The sequence below is a fragment of the Dermacentor variabilis genome, chromosome 6 (genome assembly GCF_050947875.1).
Source record: "Dermacentor variabilis isolate Ectoservices chromosome 6, ASM5094787v1, whole genome shotgun sequence".
Lineage (NCBI taxonomy): Eukaryota > Metazoa > Arthropoda > Arachnida > Ixodida > Ixodidae > Dermacentor > Dermacentor variabilis.
The window spans coordinates 16,802,862-16,818,641 of NC_134573.1; the positions used below are offsets into that span (position 1 = coordinate 16,802,862).

Consider the following 15,780-nt stretch of genomic DNA (forward strand, 5'->3'; position numbering starts at 1 on the left):
GATTGCATTGGCCGCGTCCGGTCAAACTATAAACGCTGTTGTTCTTGCCAACGTGGTGTAACGTTTGCCTGTGCTCACGGTATGTCAGTCTATATTTAGCCCTTTAAGCCTCGCCTAGTCACATGGTACTGCAGCGGAGAGGCTCAGAGCAAGAGCAGCAACGATGCCTCTCCGCAGCGGATCTCATGGTGTTATGTCACCTGCCACACCTACGCTCTGATGGCTCAAGGTCATTGGACGCGATGAATGACCTTGAGAGACATGGCCTATTAGAGCTTTTGGTCTAAAAAGAATAAATTTATTTGCAGTTTGCTGGTGCACTGTGTTGAACTAACGAAAAGTCTGGCTGACAAAAATAATAAAAATCTTCATGCGACTTTGCCTACGAGTATTAAGAAAGGTACAATACTACTTGTCTTGTAAAGAATGACATCTTTCGAAGAAGCAAAATCTTTTCTTTCCAGCCATAGTTATTGGTGCCCAACGTCTTGGTTTCCTTTGGGGATTGAAAACAACACTAGTCCTTTGCACCGCCCGCTGCTGCATTGAAAAGCGCAGCAGCAAGACATTCTCTTGTGAAAAGAAGCTCAATTATATTTGACTAGCAGCAGCGTTAAAAAGATGAGGGAAAGGAAAAGAGGATCACAACACAGCTCTTGTGTTGCATTTCTTTGTCCTTGCCATTTTAGCGCTGCTGCTTATCAAATATGAACTTCCATCAACTCGCCCAAGTTTCTCTAGTGTTTAAACACTATTAACTTGCAAAGCACTTGTGGCATGCCGTGCCGTGGCAGCGTGATGACTAACACCTGCGAGGAGAATGGCATCCACAAAAAAGTAAAAAAAATGGCCAAGACAAGTTTCAGGCCGTATCTGTGACGTGAGGTTCAGCTGATGGGTTTCATGCGCTGCAGCCAGTCAGCATGCAGGAAGTGCCGGCATGGCGAGGAGGGACAGCAGCAGTGCTGGTGAGGATGTGGCGGCAACAGCCAAAGAGTGTTGCTACCTTCTGGAGTAAATACCTGCGTAGCTTCCAGCGCACTAGCAGAGATGAAAGGAGGGATAAAGTCACGCATTGGTGTGACAGCTACCTCTAACTTTGTTTACACCTGAAGGATTAGAAAAATTTTTGTGGCAGGTGATTTGTAAGGAGACGTCTTAACAGCAAGTCCATTCTGTTATTAGTTAAAAATTATCTGAGGGCCCCTCTAAATCAATATAAGAATTAGGAGCACTTAAGTACACATGGCAGACATTCCAAAGCTTTAAAGTAGAAAAAGAGGATGCCATTTTTTCATAGAGAAACGTAAAGCTAAAAGAGAATTGCCATGAGATGCAAACCTGATGTTATTGGGATTAGTGAGGAAGTTAGAGACTATGAATTCGTATGAAACTTGTTTGGTCGGTAATATAAAAAACAAGATCACTAGATGATAGTTGTACAAATTTGTAACTGCAACAATATAGTTTGTACATAGTAATATGGTATCATTTCCGGAACAGGCACTGTATGTTATGTGAATAGCCTGATTTTGTACATGCTGAATAAAAGAAAAGTGACACTGAAAGTACAGCTCCAAAAAATAGTGCCATGTATGATATGACTATGAATGAATGCATAGTGTAATAATAATAATGCACCTTTAGAAAAAACGCTCAATGTTTAATGAATGCTTGGATGCCAAATGCTATCTTTTGCTTGATGAACACAATGTGATAAAAAAATGTTTTAATTGGGATCCAATTTAGTATCGAGGAATGAGATGACCAGCAACGGTTATTTCAGGCTTACAAATCTGAGATGAGATGATCTAAGATGAGATGATCTAAGATGAGATGATCTAAGATCTCTGAGATGATCTAAACATTATTAACTGGGATTTTGTTAAGTTTATAAGTAAAAAATTAAGCTAACACCATTCAACAATCCTTGTTAAATCATCCATCTTAAAGTTAGCAATAGTAGAGATTTATTGGTTGAGGAAATGGTTGTATCATCTTCATCTAGGTCTCACGCAAAAGTTAGACCGTTTGTATGGTTCAATTAAGTACATGCAAAACAGTGCAGTACCTAGTGTAAAACCATTTGGCTCTCCTTGATTAATAATTTTGTTTTTAGAATGAGCATCTCCTGTACACATAGTTAGTTTTTGATTAAAAGTTAGTGCAGGACTGGTTAGTATGCCAATTGATTCTAGTTTGACTAACAAAATGCTGCGGTTTATAGTGTTGAATGCTTTAGCAAAGTCTAAGAAAACCGAACCAGCAAAATTATCAAGATCAATTAAATGTCTAATGTAATCATCAGAGGCCGGATTTTCAGGCACAAGAAATCTGGGCTTTAGTCACTCAAAACACGCACCTAAAGCCTCAGTTTAGCCGCTGTAGAGGCTGAAATAGGCACTATAAACTGCTCACAAACAACAACCTATTTTATGCATTGAATGCGTTTAGCCCATTTTCGTGGTAAGAAAATTGACTTGTGAGATTTGAAAGGCAGCAGCCGTATTGTGCCAGCCATTGCTTCACAGAGCTTTGCTAGGCAGATGAGAGGCCACTTTTTTCTCAATACACGTACTGCAGCCTACGTGCTTTGTGTTTGTCTTGAAACTATGAGCACATAGAGTGTATATTCAATAGCCAAGCTTTCCTTGCTTACACTGACAAATCAAGTGTAGCGAGCACGAGAAATACAGAATACAGTGCGAAAAAGCAACTGAAGTGCGAGGGGCAGCTGTGTGATAGGCAGAGTTTATCGCAGGGGAGCTGAGTCAGTTGCTGGTCTTTTGCGAAGTTCAGGTGAGCCGCCACTAGCAGGTATATCTGCACAACCACGAAAGAGTCGGTGGATCCCAAAAAAGGTGACCACGTAACTACAGTCGACAGTACTTCTAGTGAACTTCGCATGCTTCCACCTTGCACATGCACAGTGGAGTCTAAGAAGTCCTTTGAACCAGCAGTCAGCAGTACACCTTCCTCAGTGCTGCACCTGTCTCCCTCAAATCCCCGCTTTGAATGTAACATGTAGTTGTGTGCCACCCACTGCCGAAGAGCATCAGGCAGATGGTGAGAGGCTCACGCAAGCTTTGCCTACAAAAGTGCTTTTCATTCATTTCATTTCATTCTTTTCATTCATTATACCCTCAAGACCACAAGGTATTACAGAGGGGAGTGGGTAAAAAAAAAGTTACATAACAAAGAAAACAAAGAAGGCAGCAAGTGATGTAGCCATAGACATGTGAAGCCTGAAGCGATGGTGTTGATTATGGCCGTACGAAATTGTGCCTGGTCCTCAATAGCAATCAACGCGGCGGGAAGGTGGTTCCATTCTTCACACGTCCTAGGAAGAAAAGACTCGTGACAAGCTCTAGTGTGACACTGCAAAACTCCAACTTTATGATGATGATCAATGCGAGGAGATATGTAGGTTGGGGATGAAATAAGATTATCATGCAGATCTGAATTATGGAAGTATATTTTATGAAACAGAGCCATGCGAGAGCATTTGCGACGAGCAGGAAGTGTGGAAATAGGAGGATGTTTTTCATAGAAGTTACGCTAGCCGTGCGGTTATAATTGCTTAAGATGAAACGCGAGGCATTATTTTGAGCACGTTCGAGAGATTGGATCAGTGTCTCAGCATATGGGTCCCAAATTGATGAAGCGTATTCCATTTTACTCCTGATTAGCGTCCTGTACAAAATTAACTTTAATGATGACGGAGCAGAAGAGAAGTTTCGACGGATATAACCTGTCGAAACTTCTGTCGATCTGTAAAGACCAGGAAAGAGTAGAGGTTAAATAGACACCTAGTTGTAGGATCTAACTGCTTCCATGGCAGTATTATTAAGGTAATAGGTCGGAAGAGGAAGTTCACGGCGGGTTACACGCATGGTTTTGCACTTAGATGGGTTTAGTTTCATTAACCACAAGTTGCACCAGTTACAGACAGCGTTATTGTTGTTTTGCAGAATATTAGTATCAGTGGCGTCAGAAGTTTCATGAAGAATAACGCAATCGTCGGTGAAGAGATAAATGTTAGAAGAAATTTCATTCGGTAAGTCGTTAATATAAATTTTAAAAAGGAGAGGGCCTAACACTGATCCTTGAGGAATGCCAGATTCAACAGGGCTAAATATAGAGAAGTGGTTATTAAATGCAACGAACTGGGATCGATTAAGAAGAAAGTGCTCTAGCCATGCAAGCAGATTAGGGTCAAGATTTAGTTTACTAAGTTTAAAAATGAGTTGCTTGTAACTTACCTTGTCGAAAGCCTTTTCAAAGTCGAAGAAAACACAGTCTGCGTATCAACCTTTATCAAGAATAAGATGAAGATCGGGAGTGAATGAAAGCATTTGTGTTTCACAAGACAAACGTTTGCGGAAACCGTGCTGTGCGCGTGTGAAGAATGACTTATCGTCTAAGTGCTTAACTAAATGAGAAAACAAGATATGTTTGAGTACTTTACAAGGAATGCTAGTGAGGGAAATAGGGCGGTAGTTATGAGGTGGAGCATTTGTTGCTGGACTTGTGAAGTGGAACCACCTTCCCAATTTTCCAGTCTGCAGGGAGCTGATGGGTGTCCAAAGATTGCTGGAATATTTTTGAATGTAATAAAGATGAGTAAACAGAAGTATTTTTCAAAAACTTTGCGGTAACCAGGTCTGGGCCAGGGTTTGACATCTTTAGATTTTTAATTACATTTTCTACCCCAAGTGGCTCAATCCTAATAAAACCCATAGCTGGGTAATTGCAGCTATTTAGGGTGGGAAACACAGGATCAGGACATAGAACGAAATTACTGCAGAATGCAAAGTTTAGGATTCGGGGACATTCAGCGTCAGGTATTTTTGATCTACTAGGATCAGCTAAGGTTATTGTATCATCTTTGGAAGGGTTTGTGATGCGCCAAACTTTTTCGGGTCTTCTGTAAGTATTGTAGGCAAAGTGTGTTCTTGAAACATACTTTTAGCGAGTTTTTTAGCTGATATGTAAGCTTCGTTGGCGTCCTTGTAAGCGTCCCACTTAGATGCCAAGCGACTTTTTTTTGCGATGCAGTACAGGCGCTTTTTTACGATTGCAAAGTCTCTTTAGGTGGGAATTAAACCAAAGTGCCTTAGAATTCTACGATATTATATGCAATGGAATAAACTTACCTGTTAGTTCATGTACTTTGTTTCTGAATATGATCCAGTTATTGTCTACCGTGCAATCATTGAAGTTACTTAAAAAGAGGTCAAGGAAGTTAGATAATTCCAAGTTTATATCATTAAAGTTTGCCTTGTCGTAGTTATATATGTATTAACTTTTAAGAAACAGCTGGCTTTGACAGAGGAGACGTAACATTAAATGAAAGAACTAGATGGTCGCTTACACCAGGTATACACGAAACATTCATAATAAGGTCAGGATGAGAGCATAGTATCAAGTCTAAGATATTGGAAGTACCCTTTGAAATTCTTGTTGGTTCAGATACTAGTTGAGTTAAAGAAAATAAAGAACAAAGATCAAGAAATTCATTACACTTTAAAGAATATGGATAACAAGCAGGTGGATCAGCGTTCCGAATTATGTTCGGGAAGTTAAAGTCCCCCATTAATATAACATGTGCTTTTGGCTGCAGCACAAAAAGTGTGTGTAGTGCGTCATGAAGTGCGGCAGTGAAAGAAGACGGGTAAAAGGGAGGGTGGTAACAAACAGCGAAAATAAATTGTCGACGGCCTTGGTCAACGCAGGCGCACACTATTTCTAGGTTGCTGTGAAAGGTAACATGATGACAAGGCAGAGATTTCGAAAAGGCAAGTGGTGCACCTCCGCCATGGCCAGCCATGCGATCACAGTGGAAGATATGAAAGCGGGATACGTCAAAAATTTCACATTTGTACATATGAGGATGCAACCACGTTTCAGTTAGAGCGATTATACTGGCACCGCAGTTGTCGACGAGGGAGTTAATTGCTTCGCGCTTGTTTATCACACTTCTTACGTTAGCAAGAAGCGCTGGGACATGTGCTGATGAAACAACGCCACTACCCCTTGCATGTTCCTACGTAGCAAAGGGACTGCCTGAACTGACAGCTGTGGCTGCGCCATCAGGGAGTGCATGCTTGATTTGCTTGACGCAGTCACTCGTTGGGTTGTACAGGAAGGATTGCCTACCAATGAAAAGCTTATTAAATCTTATATGAAACATGCGAGAATTGGGCTGGCGCTTACCAAATTCGATAAGCTTTTTCCTTGCGTGCCTTGTAGCGGTTGAGAAGTCCTCAGAAACAAAAATGTTGTTAGCTTTCAGCTTGCTCCGCGAGGAAAGTATGGTTTCCTTGACCTTAATGTTGGTTAATTTCATTATGACGGGGTGGCACTTCCAGTCTGAAAAGGCTCTGATAGATGCGTGTGTTCAACCGAGTTCGGTGGCAGATCACGTTCCATCGCAGACAACAAGGCAGCGATTGTTTTCTGTTCGGTCTGCAGCCATGATTCACGGGAGTCAGGTATGCCATAAAAAATTAAGTTCTTACGCCTTGTCCTGTCCTCCAGATCATCTAGACGAGCTATAAGGGCGACCTGCTGTTTTTCCAGGCTTTCCGCTGATTGTTGCACTTTGACCAAATCACTAGAGATATTGTCAAGCGTTTCGGATATCTTTTCGAGCAATTCCAGGCGGCGGTAAATGTCAGTTAGCTTGCTTTCAATAACTTGTTGGCTTGTTTTGACGTCCTTCACGTCCTTTTTTTAACTCAGCCTGGCCTTTGGCAAGCTCACCTGTTTTCTTTTTTGTCTTTTAGCATTTGTAGGAGAGAACTAATTTCATCGGACTGAAGCTCATTAACACTATTAGAAGCAACGACATCTTGGCTTGATTTTTGTGGTTTTGGAGGCCCTGGGTTTTCCTCGACATCGCCACATTTGAACAACAGCAGACTCATGTTAATGCAGTTGCACACACTATCGAAGAAAACAAGTGGGCAGGGGAGCAGCAATAGGGAGCGATTGTCACTCCGTCTAGCATACAACGCCAAATTGTTACGCACCTGAGAAGCGAATAAATGATGCATATGAAGCATACTGTCATAAGCGCTGCTCCACTGCCCACTAAAGTGGTAGACCATCCGTGCGTTGCTTATGAAGAAGCCGGGCATGGCGTTTCTTCCGGTGCTGTCGTCCCAGAAGCGATGAGCTTCCTGTCCAGCAGTCAACTGTGTGAAGGCGGCACGTGTGCTGTTGACGGAACCACATTGGCCATGATCAGCAACCGCACAAGTGCCAGCCTGAGGGTAGATATGCAGGGGCGCAGACGGTGAAACAATTGCCAGGATCAGCAACACCTGCACAACGAAGAGCAGGTGCCTGGTCAGCATCGTTGCAGTGCCGGGTCCGCCGTATTTGCTTGGTCGCATTGCCAGGTGCATTTGCCATTAGCAGCAGTGTCTGTTAATGCTTCCAGGTCTTGTGTCAATAATAAGCCAATGTGCTTTCAAAGAAATAAAAAAGCAAAGAAATGTTGCAGTTTTGCCCGAAATACGAAGCACTGATAGCAGTAGCAAAGTACAGTAGAACCTCATTGATGCGTTCCCGTTACGTACATTTTCCTAGCGTCAACGTTTGCAATGAACACAAAAGATGACCCAATAGAGTTACGCTCATTTTTTACCAGTTCATACATTCCCGGAAAACAAGATTTTTCGGCAGCAATGTTCAGTACGTCGCCAAACTGTGATCATATGATGCGTTTTCCAGCCACTAGATCCCAAGTAAACAAGAAAATGCATGAGGTGCATGCAATTGGAAACAGTATATAGCTGCTTGCCATGGCAGCTTCACCGCAACACTTGCCCGCCTGTCTCGTGTGAAAACGCCGGCATACACTCAGTTTCTCATTCGGTGCCAGCAAATCTTCTCCAGGGTCGTCGCAAGTGGCATTCATTGGTATCACCACTAATTCTGTTGCGTTAAGTGCCTTCACCTATCTGTTTCACAGCTTGTGGTGCCATCGGAGGTGAAGCACATGCTTTTTATTGGCGATAATCCAAATGCACTGCCCTTCCCTGCTGCAGACTGCAATCGTATATGTTTTGCAGCAACTAGATCCCACGTGAACAAGAATAGGCGCGAGGTGTGTGCGATTGATAGCTGCCTGTATACTGCTTCTTATTCCGGTACCAGCATATCTCCGCCCGGGCCGTTGCGAGCCGCATTTGTAGCTATCGCCGCCAAATCTATTGCGATAAGCATCTTCACCTATTTGTTTTACAGCGCATGCCGTGCAGTGCCATTGGTAGCATACTGCACACTTTCAGTAGGCGATAATCCAAACGTGCCACCTGCAGCCGGGAACGGCGGCACATTTGGATTATATCACTTTGGTGGCATCCGGCGTCGCCTAACAGCTCAATTTCCTTATGGTTTCCTTTTGGCCCCTTAAAATACCACACAATAGGAAAACAGCACAACATGTCTTGGGCTGCCGAAGCACCACCAGCTCGGTGCACATCGGCGTCTCATGTTGCAATGATCCACGCGGCACTTTGCATTACGCAGATGTCAACAATAGTTGAGTCTGTCAAATTTTTTTAGTTACTTCAGATTGTACATTCACCCAGTTGGTACAATCTTTCTCGCATTGTTTTTTCAAGACGTATGAACAAAGTTCTGCTGTATTAGTCAACTGTGTGAAGTAGGATTCATAGTTTTATTCACTGTATAAATTGCAGGGAACATTTTCTTACTAATTAAATTACCAAGCACGGAGTCTTGCGCACCCAAGCAAACATGAACTGATAAACATGAACCGATCTCTCCCGATGACTGAACACTCGCTGTCAGAATGCTGGTGGGATGAAGAGCAGGAGCAGCGATGAGCGAATTGCCCTTCGTGCAGCCCCTAATTTGGGCATGTGTGGCTGGATGTGTCTGGCCGTGGCCAGGAAGTCCAGAAGAGGAGGCGTGAGCTCGCCATGCTCCATATCTGCTATCCCTCCCTTAGGGAGTAGACAGCATGCACCTTCTCGGCCCACTTATGCACCTACAGCGTATGGCACATAGGGTGCGATCTTACCGCACCTGGACTTTCTGTGGAACTTCACAGTGACACCGATGCCAATGGCGAAAATTCACTTGGAGTGTCCCTATAATGGCTATAGCAATAAAAAAGTGCCCAAAAAAGGCATTTTTAGGTGATAAAAGCAAAAATAGGCGCTTGTAGGTGCAAAAGTCAGAGGCACTATAAACTCAATGCTAAGCCACTTATTAACTCATAATTCGTGCTCATTCATCAAAAGGCAGGTGCCCTGGTGGGGGGAACAAAAATAATTTGCCTGTAATCCGGTCTTTAGTAATCAGGTGATGTTGTGAAGGCTAAGTTAGTTTAACTACCCACGCGAAAATGTTCGAAAGACTTTTTGTTTTCACTTTGGTCGGTTATCTGCTTCATTCCTAGAAACGATTTCCATAGAAATGATTTTACCTTACCAGACGGTATTCTGTCAAATTCTTGACTACATGTTCAGTGGCTTGTAGACAAATGCACAGTGGCAGTAGCGGTGACTGTGCCCATAATCTGTGTGTGACAATTCTAGATGATTAAAGGGAACGAGTTTTGAAATCTTTGTCTTCTTGATGATCCTGTGAACTGTTTCTCTTGTTACAGAAGTGACAATAGGGACTATGCGCTGAAGCAAATCGAAGGAACGGGCATTTCCATGTCAGCCTGCAGAGAGATTGCTGTAAGTTATGCCTTTGTTCTTCGATGGCGTGCATGCAGCTCATTGTTTTGATATCAGGCACTTTCATCTACGAGGGCTGTTCCTTAACTAGGCCCTGCGATGTTATTTTAACTGCTAAGTGTAGCACCACAACAAGTTCCTTGTATAATCCCACGGTGAATGCAACAAGAATAACAAAAATCGACATGGGCAAAAAAGTGTTGTTCAACTTACCAATCCAAAATAAGAGCAGACTAAAAAAAGAGGCGTACACTTTCGCATTTAGCTCACCCAGCAAGGATATCTTATATAGAGGTGTACGAATACTCTAATATTACTGAATCAGATCAAATAGTGAACGTTCGAATAATTCAATTCGCAAATTGAATATCTACTGTTCGATTTTTTGAATGGTAGCTATATTCGGGGTAGAGGCCCATGCAGTGCCACGTCGCATGCACCGTGGAGTCCTTTGTGCTCAGTGCCGCCCAAGTGAGCATTTCACTTTCTTTTCGGCACAAATGGGGCATGGAGCGCACCACAAATGAGCAGCTCCAGCTGACGCAGTAGTGAACTTTGTCGCAACAAGCACTCCCTAATGTCAACCTGGCACGGGGCTTGTAAACACAGCACCCTAACACTGCAATTTGCAGAATGGCGCCGCGTTGATTGGGGCTGTCTCTATCGGTACAAGGTTCATCTGGGTCGACAGGACCAATCGAAATGATAGCACTACGTAGATAGAGGAAACGGCAATGAAAGCAGCTCGAATTTCATAAAGTGTGAGGATTGGGCTGCTTAGCTGCCTGTAGGCACACAGCTGGCAATCCAACCCACACGCATTATCTCGGAACTGATCACTGACGGGCCACTAGTACGAACATATTGTGGCATAAAGATTAAAGAAACTGGAAAATCTATTTAGAGGTTATGTACAAAAGACAGGCAGAGCAGGTACCGAATTTATTTGCATAGTGATTGCACTTTTTTGTCAGAAAAATTGATGCAAATTTAGGGATGCGATCATTATGCGGATTAAATTTACCGTGAAGAGAAAAAAAAAATTTGTCCCGTGTTTGCTGCGGGATGCGGGTGCGGGACACCAAAACAAAAATGGTGGCCAGCGGAGTAAGCGAATGCGCCGAAGTCGATTTTTTTTTCTTCTCGTGAGTACATTACATGCATTGAAACAGTTTCTTCCATATCAATAATAAATAATATCGTTAATATCGGCAAGCTTGCGGCAATAAGGTAGCCATGTCCACTTTGAGGGGACAGAAACAGATGGGCGCGCTTAGCTGCCAGTGACATAGAAACATGGCTGGCATGCTGCGGAAACTGCGGCATCTGTCTTCACTACTATCCTAAATGGCATGTTTCCGCTAAGGGTGGGCGAATATCTTAGCTGTGTTACAAGCGTCGGTGTATAAATAGAGTACACTTTTAACGTATCAATGTAAACGTGGCTACTGTTGTTGCTGCTCGCAATTTGTTGCGTGCCCAAGAATGCAGATGAGAAGAATCGAAAGGTGCCTTTTTTGTTGTTGACCACAACCATTATAAAGCCTACATATAGTAAAGGTAAGTTTGATTGTACCTCTTTTTGTCATGGAAGTGCGGAAAGTGATGAAAGTAAGGAAATGAAGAATCTACTTAAGAATGTCTGGTGTGTGCAGACCGCTTGGTTTGTCTTGAAGAGTCGTTCTCGTAGCACTCGACAGACAGTAAGCGTGATCATCATTAGCTAGACTTGGCACACGACATATCGCTGTGGCAAGTTCGGGGTGCGATCATTACACGGGAAATTAAAAAAATTAATTTTGACGACAAAATTTAGGGGTGCGATCATTGTGCAAGTGTGATCATTATGTGAGTAAATACGGTAAGTTTCTAACGTTGTAGCCTTCAGCCCCGAGCTCGTGCTCTTCTTTCACCTTGCTTTCAGCATTGCAACAATATTAGAGGCTAGCATTTCGTGATGACTTGCAGCCTGTTGCCACTTCGGCCAGTGGCAAATTTTCGTCACGGCCACACTGCTGAGGTCATTAGGCTCAGTCAGTGCTGCTTCATTGGGTGTTGACAACTAAAGTTATGGTTTGTTGCCAAATCGCCAGACCTATTCGCAGCAGCTGCGGGACACTCGGAAAGCTGACTGATGCAAGCGAGTATGTGGGGTGGCAACAAAGTTGTTCACAGCTACCACCATTGTTGCATCACACCATACGACGGCCTCTAGTTGTCGATGCCGTTCGTAGACTCATATCGGTCTCTTTCTGTAGCGTCGTGCAACCTGTTGCAAAACTAGGTTTGCACTTAAAAGGTGGGCAAGGGGTGAAAGTTTCATATGACTGGAGCATGGACAGTGGATGGAGGAGGAGGTGTGCCTTGTGCAACTTAGCTGTGACCCACCACATTTCAGAAACCTTTGACAGATGGCAAATCATGCTGAACCTGTCAATGAAACGGCATGGATGGCAGCTGTCTGCACACAGCGGCATGGTTGGCGCTGGCTGCATACAGGACGGTGACCAAGTCGTGTTATGCACAATCCTTTCGTCTGTTACGTGGATTGGCCTTACACTAGCCCAACTGCTGTAAAGTTGGGATGGCCCTTCTGTATTTTAGATAAAAAGTTGCAAGCAAAGCTTTTGATGCAATAAGTAAAAAGATGTTGCAGAACTTAGCTCGACTATTAAACTGAGAACCTCATTGGTATTCAGCACAACAGCACATCACTAATTTGCTAGTTTCAAAGGGAAATGAGCACTTAATTCTGTTCAACACAAATTCTGTTGACATAAATACAGTGAAACCTCGTTAAACCGTAGTTGGCCGGAGCTCAGAAAAAGTACGTACTAAATGGTAGTACTGCTTAATTGAAATAGCATGAGATTGCCTACTTACCTGTCGAAAACTGAACTCTGAGAGAGTGCGATGAAAGGGGAAAAAGACATGCAGTATTTATTCACTTCGCACGACGAAAGTGTTATTTTCGTTTGATGCCGCGGCGGCCTAGCAGCGACGACAGCGGCCTTAAACTTACTGAAGCTGCGAGCCAGCTTTTCAGCCCGCCCCCTCTTCTCGGCAAACACTCGCATGGCAGATTCCTCGTTGGCATTGCATATTCTCTGTGCACGCGGGCGGTAGTGCTGCAGAAGTCATAGGCCGCCTTTTTCATTGCGGGGTGATGTTCTCGTCGCTGACGTAACGCGCAGCTTCTGCCACCGTCGGGCTTGAATTGCCCGTGCTGTTGCTTTCCGTTTTGTCCTCATCACTGTCGCTAGTTGACACTTCGGCAACAACAGAGGCAACGATGGCAAAAAGTCGAACCTCGTAGCCAACATCTCTCTGGGGACGCAGCAGCGCTGCCGAGTAACTTCTTCGCATTCCAAATGCAACACACTGTAGTCAATGATAGATCCCTGTCACGTGCCAGTGCCAACTTCTTTGTGTCCCGTTCGATAGCACAAACAATGTCTAATTTTTCTTCTATGCTGAGCAGCCGGCGTCTTTTTTATCTGAGCTTTGGCATGACGCGACTCCTGGTTTGCACGACACCACATCGCTCTCTGGCACGGCGCCGAAATGATGTTGATGTGGCTTCATGCGCAAACACACAGGGAGCTTGGAGGCCGTTGTTCTGACCTCTGACGCTTGTTGTTCTACTGGGCCACCTGATGGAGACGACACACCACCGTGTTTGCACAATGAAAAGTGGAAACACTATGTGTTAATCAATATGTACGCAATAAGCTGGTACATTTTATACGGATAGAAAACGCATTACGTTCAATGGCCGCTGAGTCAGGGATCTGACTTTAGTACTTTTAAAATGAAACTGCTGTTTAAGTCGGTACGGTTTAACAAGGTTTTACTGTACGTATTTTCCACACCTTCATATACTAGAACTGAGCTTTAATTAGAGCTGGCATAATAATTTGATGTACCCTTTATTAACAGTACACCATACTGTATATCTTGATTTCTATGTCCCAGGTAGCACAAACCAATCTTGAAGACATCTATATTTGGGCTTGTTCAAGCCAAAAGGTTATCTACAATCTGGCTTGTACAAGCTGAGCAATAGCCCTAGAACTCCACAAGCACTCCTGAAGCCAAGCTAATGCTCCCTCTGTATTCGTCTTGGGGAAGTCTTGGCAAGCTGTTCGTTGCACTATGTGTAGAACTCGCATATGAAGGCTTATTTTGCTTGCCCGAGAAAATACCGGGTGTTTCAGTGAACACTTTCAAACTTTTTTTTTTAATTTTCTGGGGCAGATAGTACAATTCTAGTACATGAACCGGTCTACTCTAAGAGGCTGGCATTACTCGCAGAAGATATTGAAATGCATAATCAACTAATTAAATAAAGCACTAATTATGTTTAAGCTAATTGCTTTATGGCACATATTGTAATTTAGAAATATCAACGAGCGAGACTGCAAGGCGTATCCACTTGAAAAGAATTGTGTGGATAACACCATTTACGAGATATGCGCCGTCAAACTTGCAGTAAAAGTGCACTGTTGTGCCACTTAATTTCCTAACAAATCGTCGTTTTATGCATTGAAGCTTAAAAATAAATAGAACACCAATGCATTTCTTTGCAAAATTTGGGAATTAATATCTCAAAAATGTTATCCTGAGAATTCGTTACAAGTGGATCTGACCCGCCTTGCAAACTCCCCGGCTAGAATTGGTAAATTGCAATATGTGCCATAAGGTAATTATTAAAATGTTACTTAGTGAATTTCTTAATGAGTCGTTTTTAAATTTAATTTTTTTGTGCAAGCAATGTCCGCCTCTTCGAGTAGGCCAGCTCAAGGGCTAGAATTGTGCTATTAAAATTAAAAAAGGCAATTAAAAAAAATTTGGAATTGTTAGCTGAAACACCTGGTACGCAATCTGTACTGTGAAAAAAAGAAGGTTAACTATGTTAATCATGTGCTAATGCAGATCACTGGTACTGATGTGCTTTTCTTGGAACCAGTGTCATGATTCAAGATTCCTACTAAATGTACATGTATTAAATACGACTCGTTCTAGCTAGCTTCAAAATTAAAACACGAAAAAATCTTATAATCTGAAAGACATTCAGTATTATGGGTTAAATACATGCTTTTGCAAAGGCATACATTATTGAAAGCACCTGCATAGATTCCGGAGTTCAGAATAAAATCTGTGAAAGTATAACATTGAGAGCCTGTGTATGACACATAAACATGTGTACATATGGTAAGCATGTCACTTCTGCACCAAAATGAAATTCTTCATGAATAAATAGTCTCACGACAGCTTAACACTTTGCAAGTGAACAGCACTTTAGAAATTTGGTACTGCTAACTCAAGAAAAATACATGCAACGCACAAGGGTACTGAATGAGGCACACTCAAAAGACATCTTGTAAAAATACTGTAAAGTGCCTTTTCGATAACCAGCATTTTATAACAATGTTTAGGAGGCAAGAAAATCAACAAAATACAAATTTCAATTCTTGAAAATTATGTACTATGGCGATGGAAACAAAAGCGAACAGCGGAGCAGGTGGCCGGAGTATAACTGAAGGTATAGTGCGCGCCGTCCAGTCATCACCATTGACAGGCACGCACATCTGGTTTGATCGTGCTGCGCGATGGTGCGCCCCCTATCTTGCGATATTTTTGTTTCTGTTCTGCTTCTGTTTTATTTGAAAACGAGTAAAGGTGACGGTACAGTAATGATGACAGTGCAAACTGTACTATCACAATGAAAAGAAACGCAAACCGCAGAAAGCGTGGCTTTTGGCACAGTCGGCGCTAGTGCGAGGATACGTGTCCAACTCTGATATGCTGTGGCTTTTGCTAGGTGAATCTCTGCTTTCAGTCGGCGCCACTGTAGGGACCGTAGTGCCAGACATGACTGGCAGATGATAAGTTTTCCCTTGCCAATATGCCCAGCAGGTAAAATGCAGCACGCTTTCAAGCTGTCGCGATGCGTGTGTGCTTAACAGAACTGAAGCGTGAAGTGCGAGCTTGATCGTCGCTGCCTCACGGCAGCGGTGATCATGGAAATAAAAAAAGGACAAGCTTCAACAAT

General features: G+C 43.0%; 1 protein-coding gene across 8 annotated transcripts in view; it reads left to right on the forward strand.

Moving 5' to 3' along the window:
* The window catches only part of Cdk8 (cyclin-dependent kinase 8), a 368,498-nt gene that overhangs the window by 11,784 nt on the left and 340,934 nt on the right, over positions 1–15,780 (forward strand). For 7 of the 8 annotated variants that reach the window (XM_075694821.1, XM_075694827.1, XM_075694819.1 and 4 more), the window contains exon 3: positions 9,650–9,725. In XM_075694821.1, coding sequence (XP_075550936.1) covers positions 9,650–9,725 — 76 coding nt within the window. Of the gene's footprint in view, positions 1–3,971; positions 4,058–9,649; positions 9,726–15,780 lie in introns of all 8 variants that reach the window. The other variant, XM_075694824.1, reaches the window with a different exon arrangement.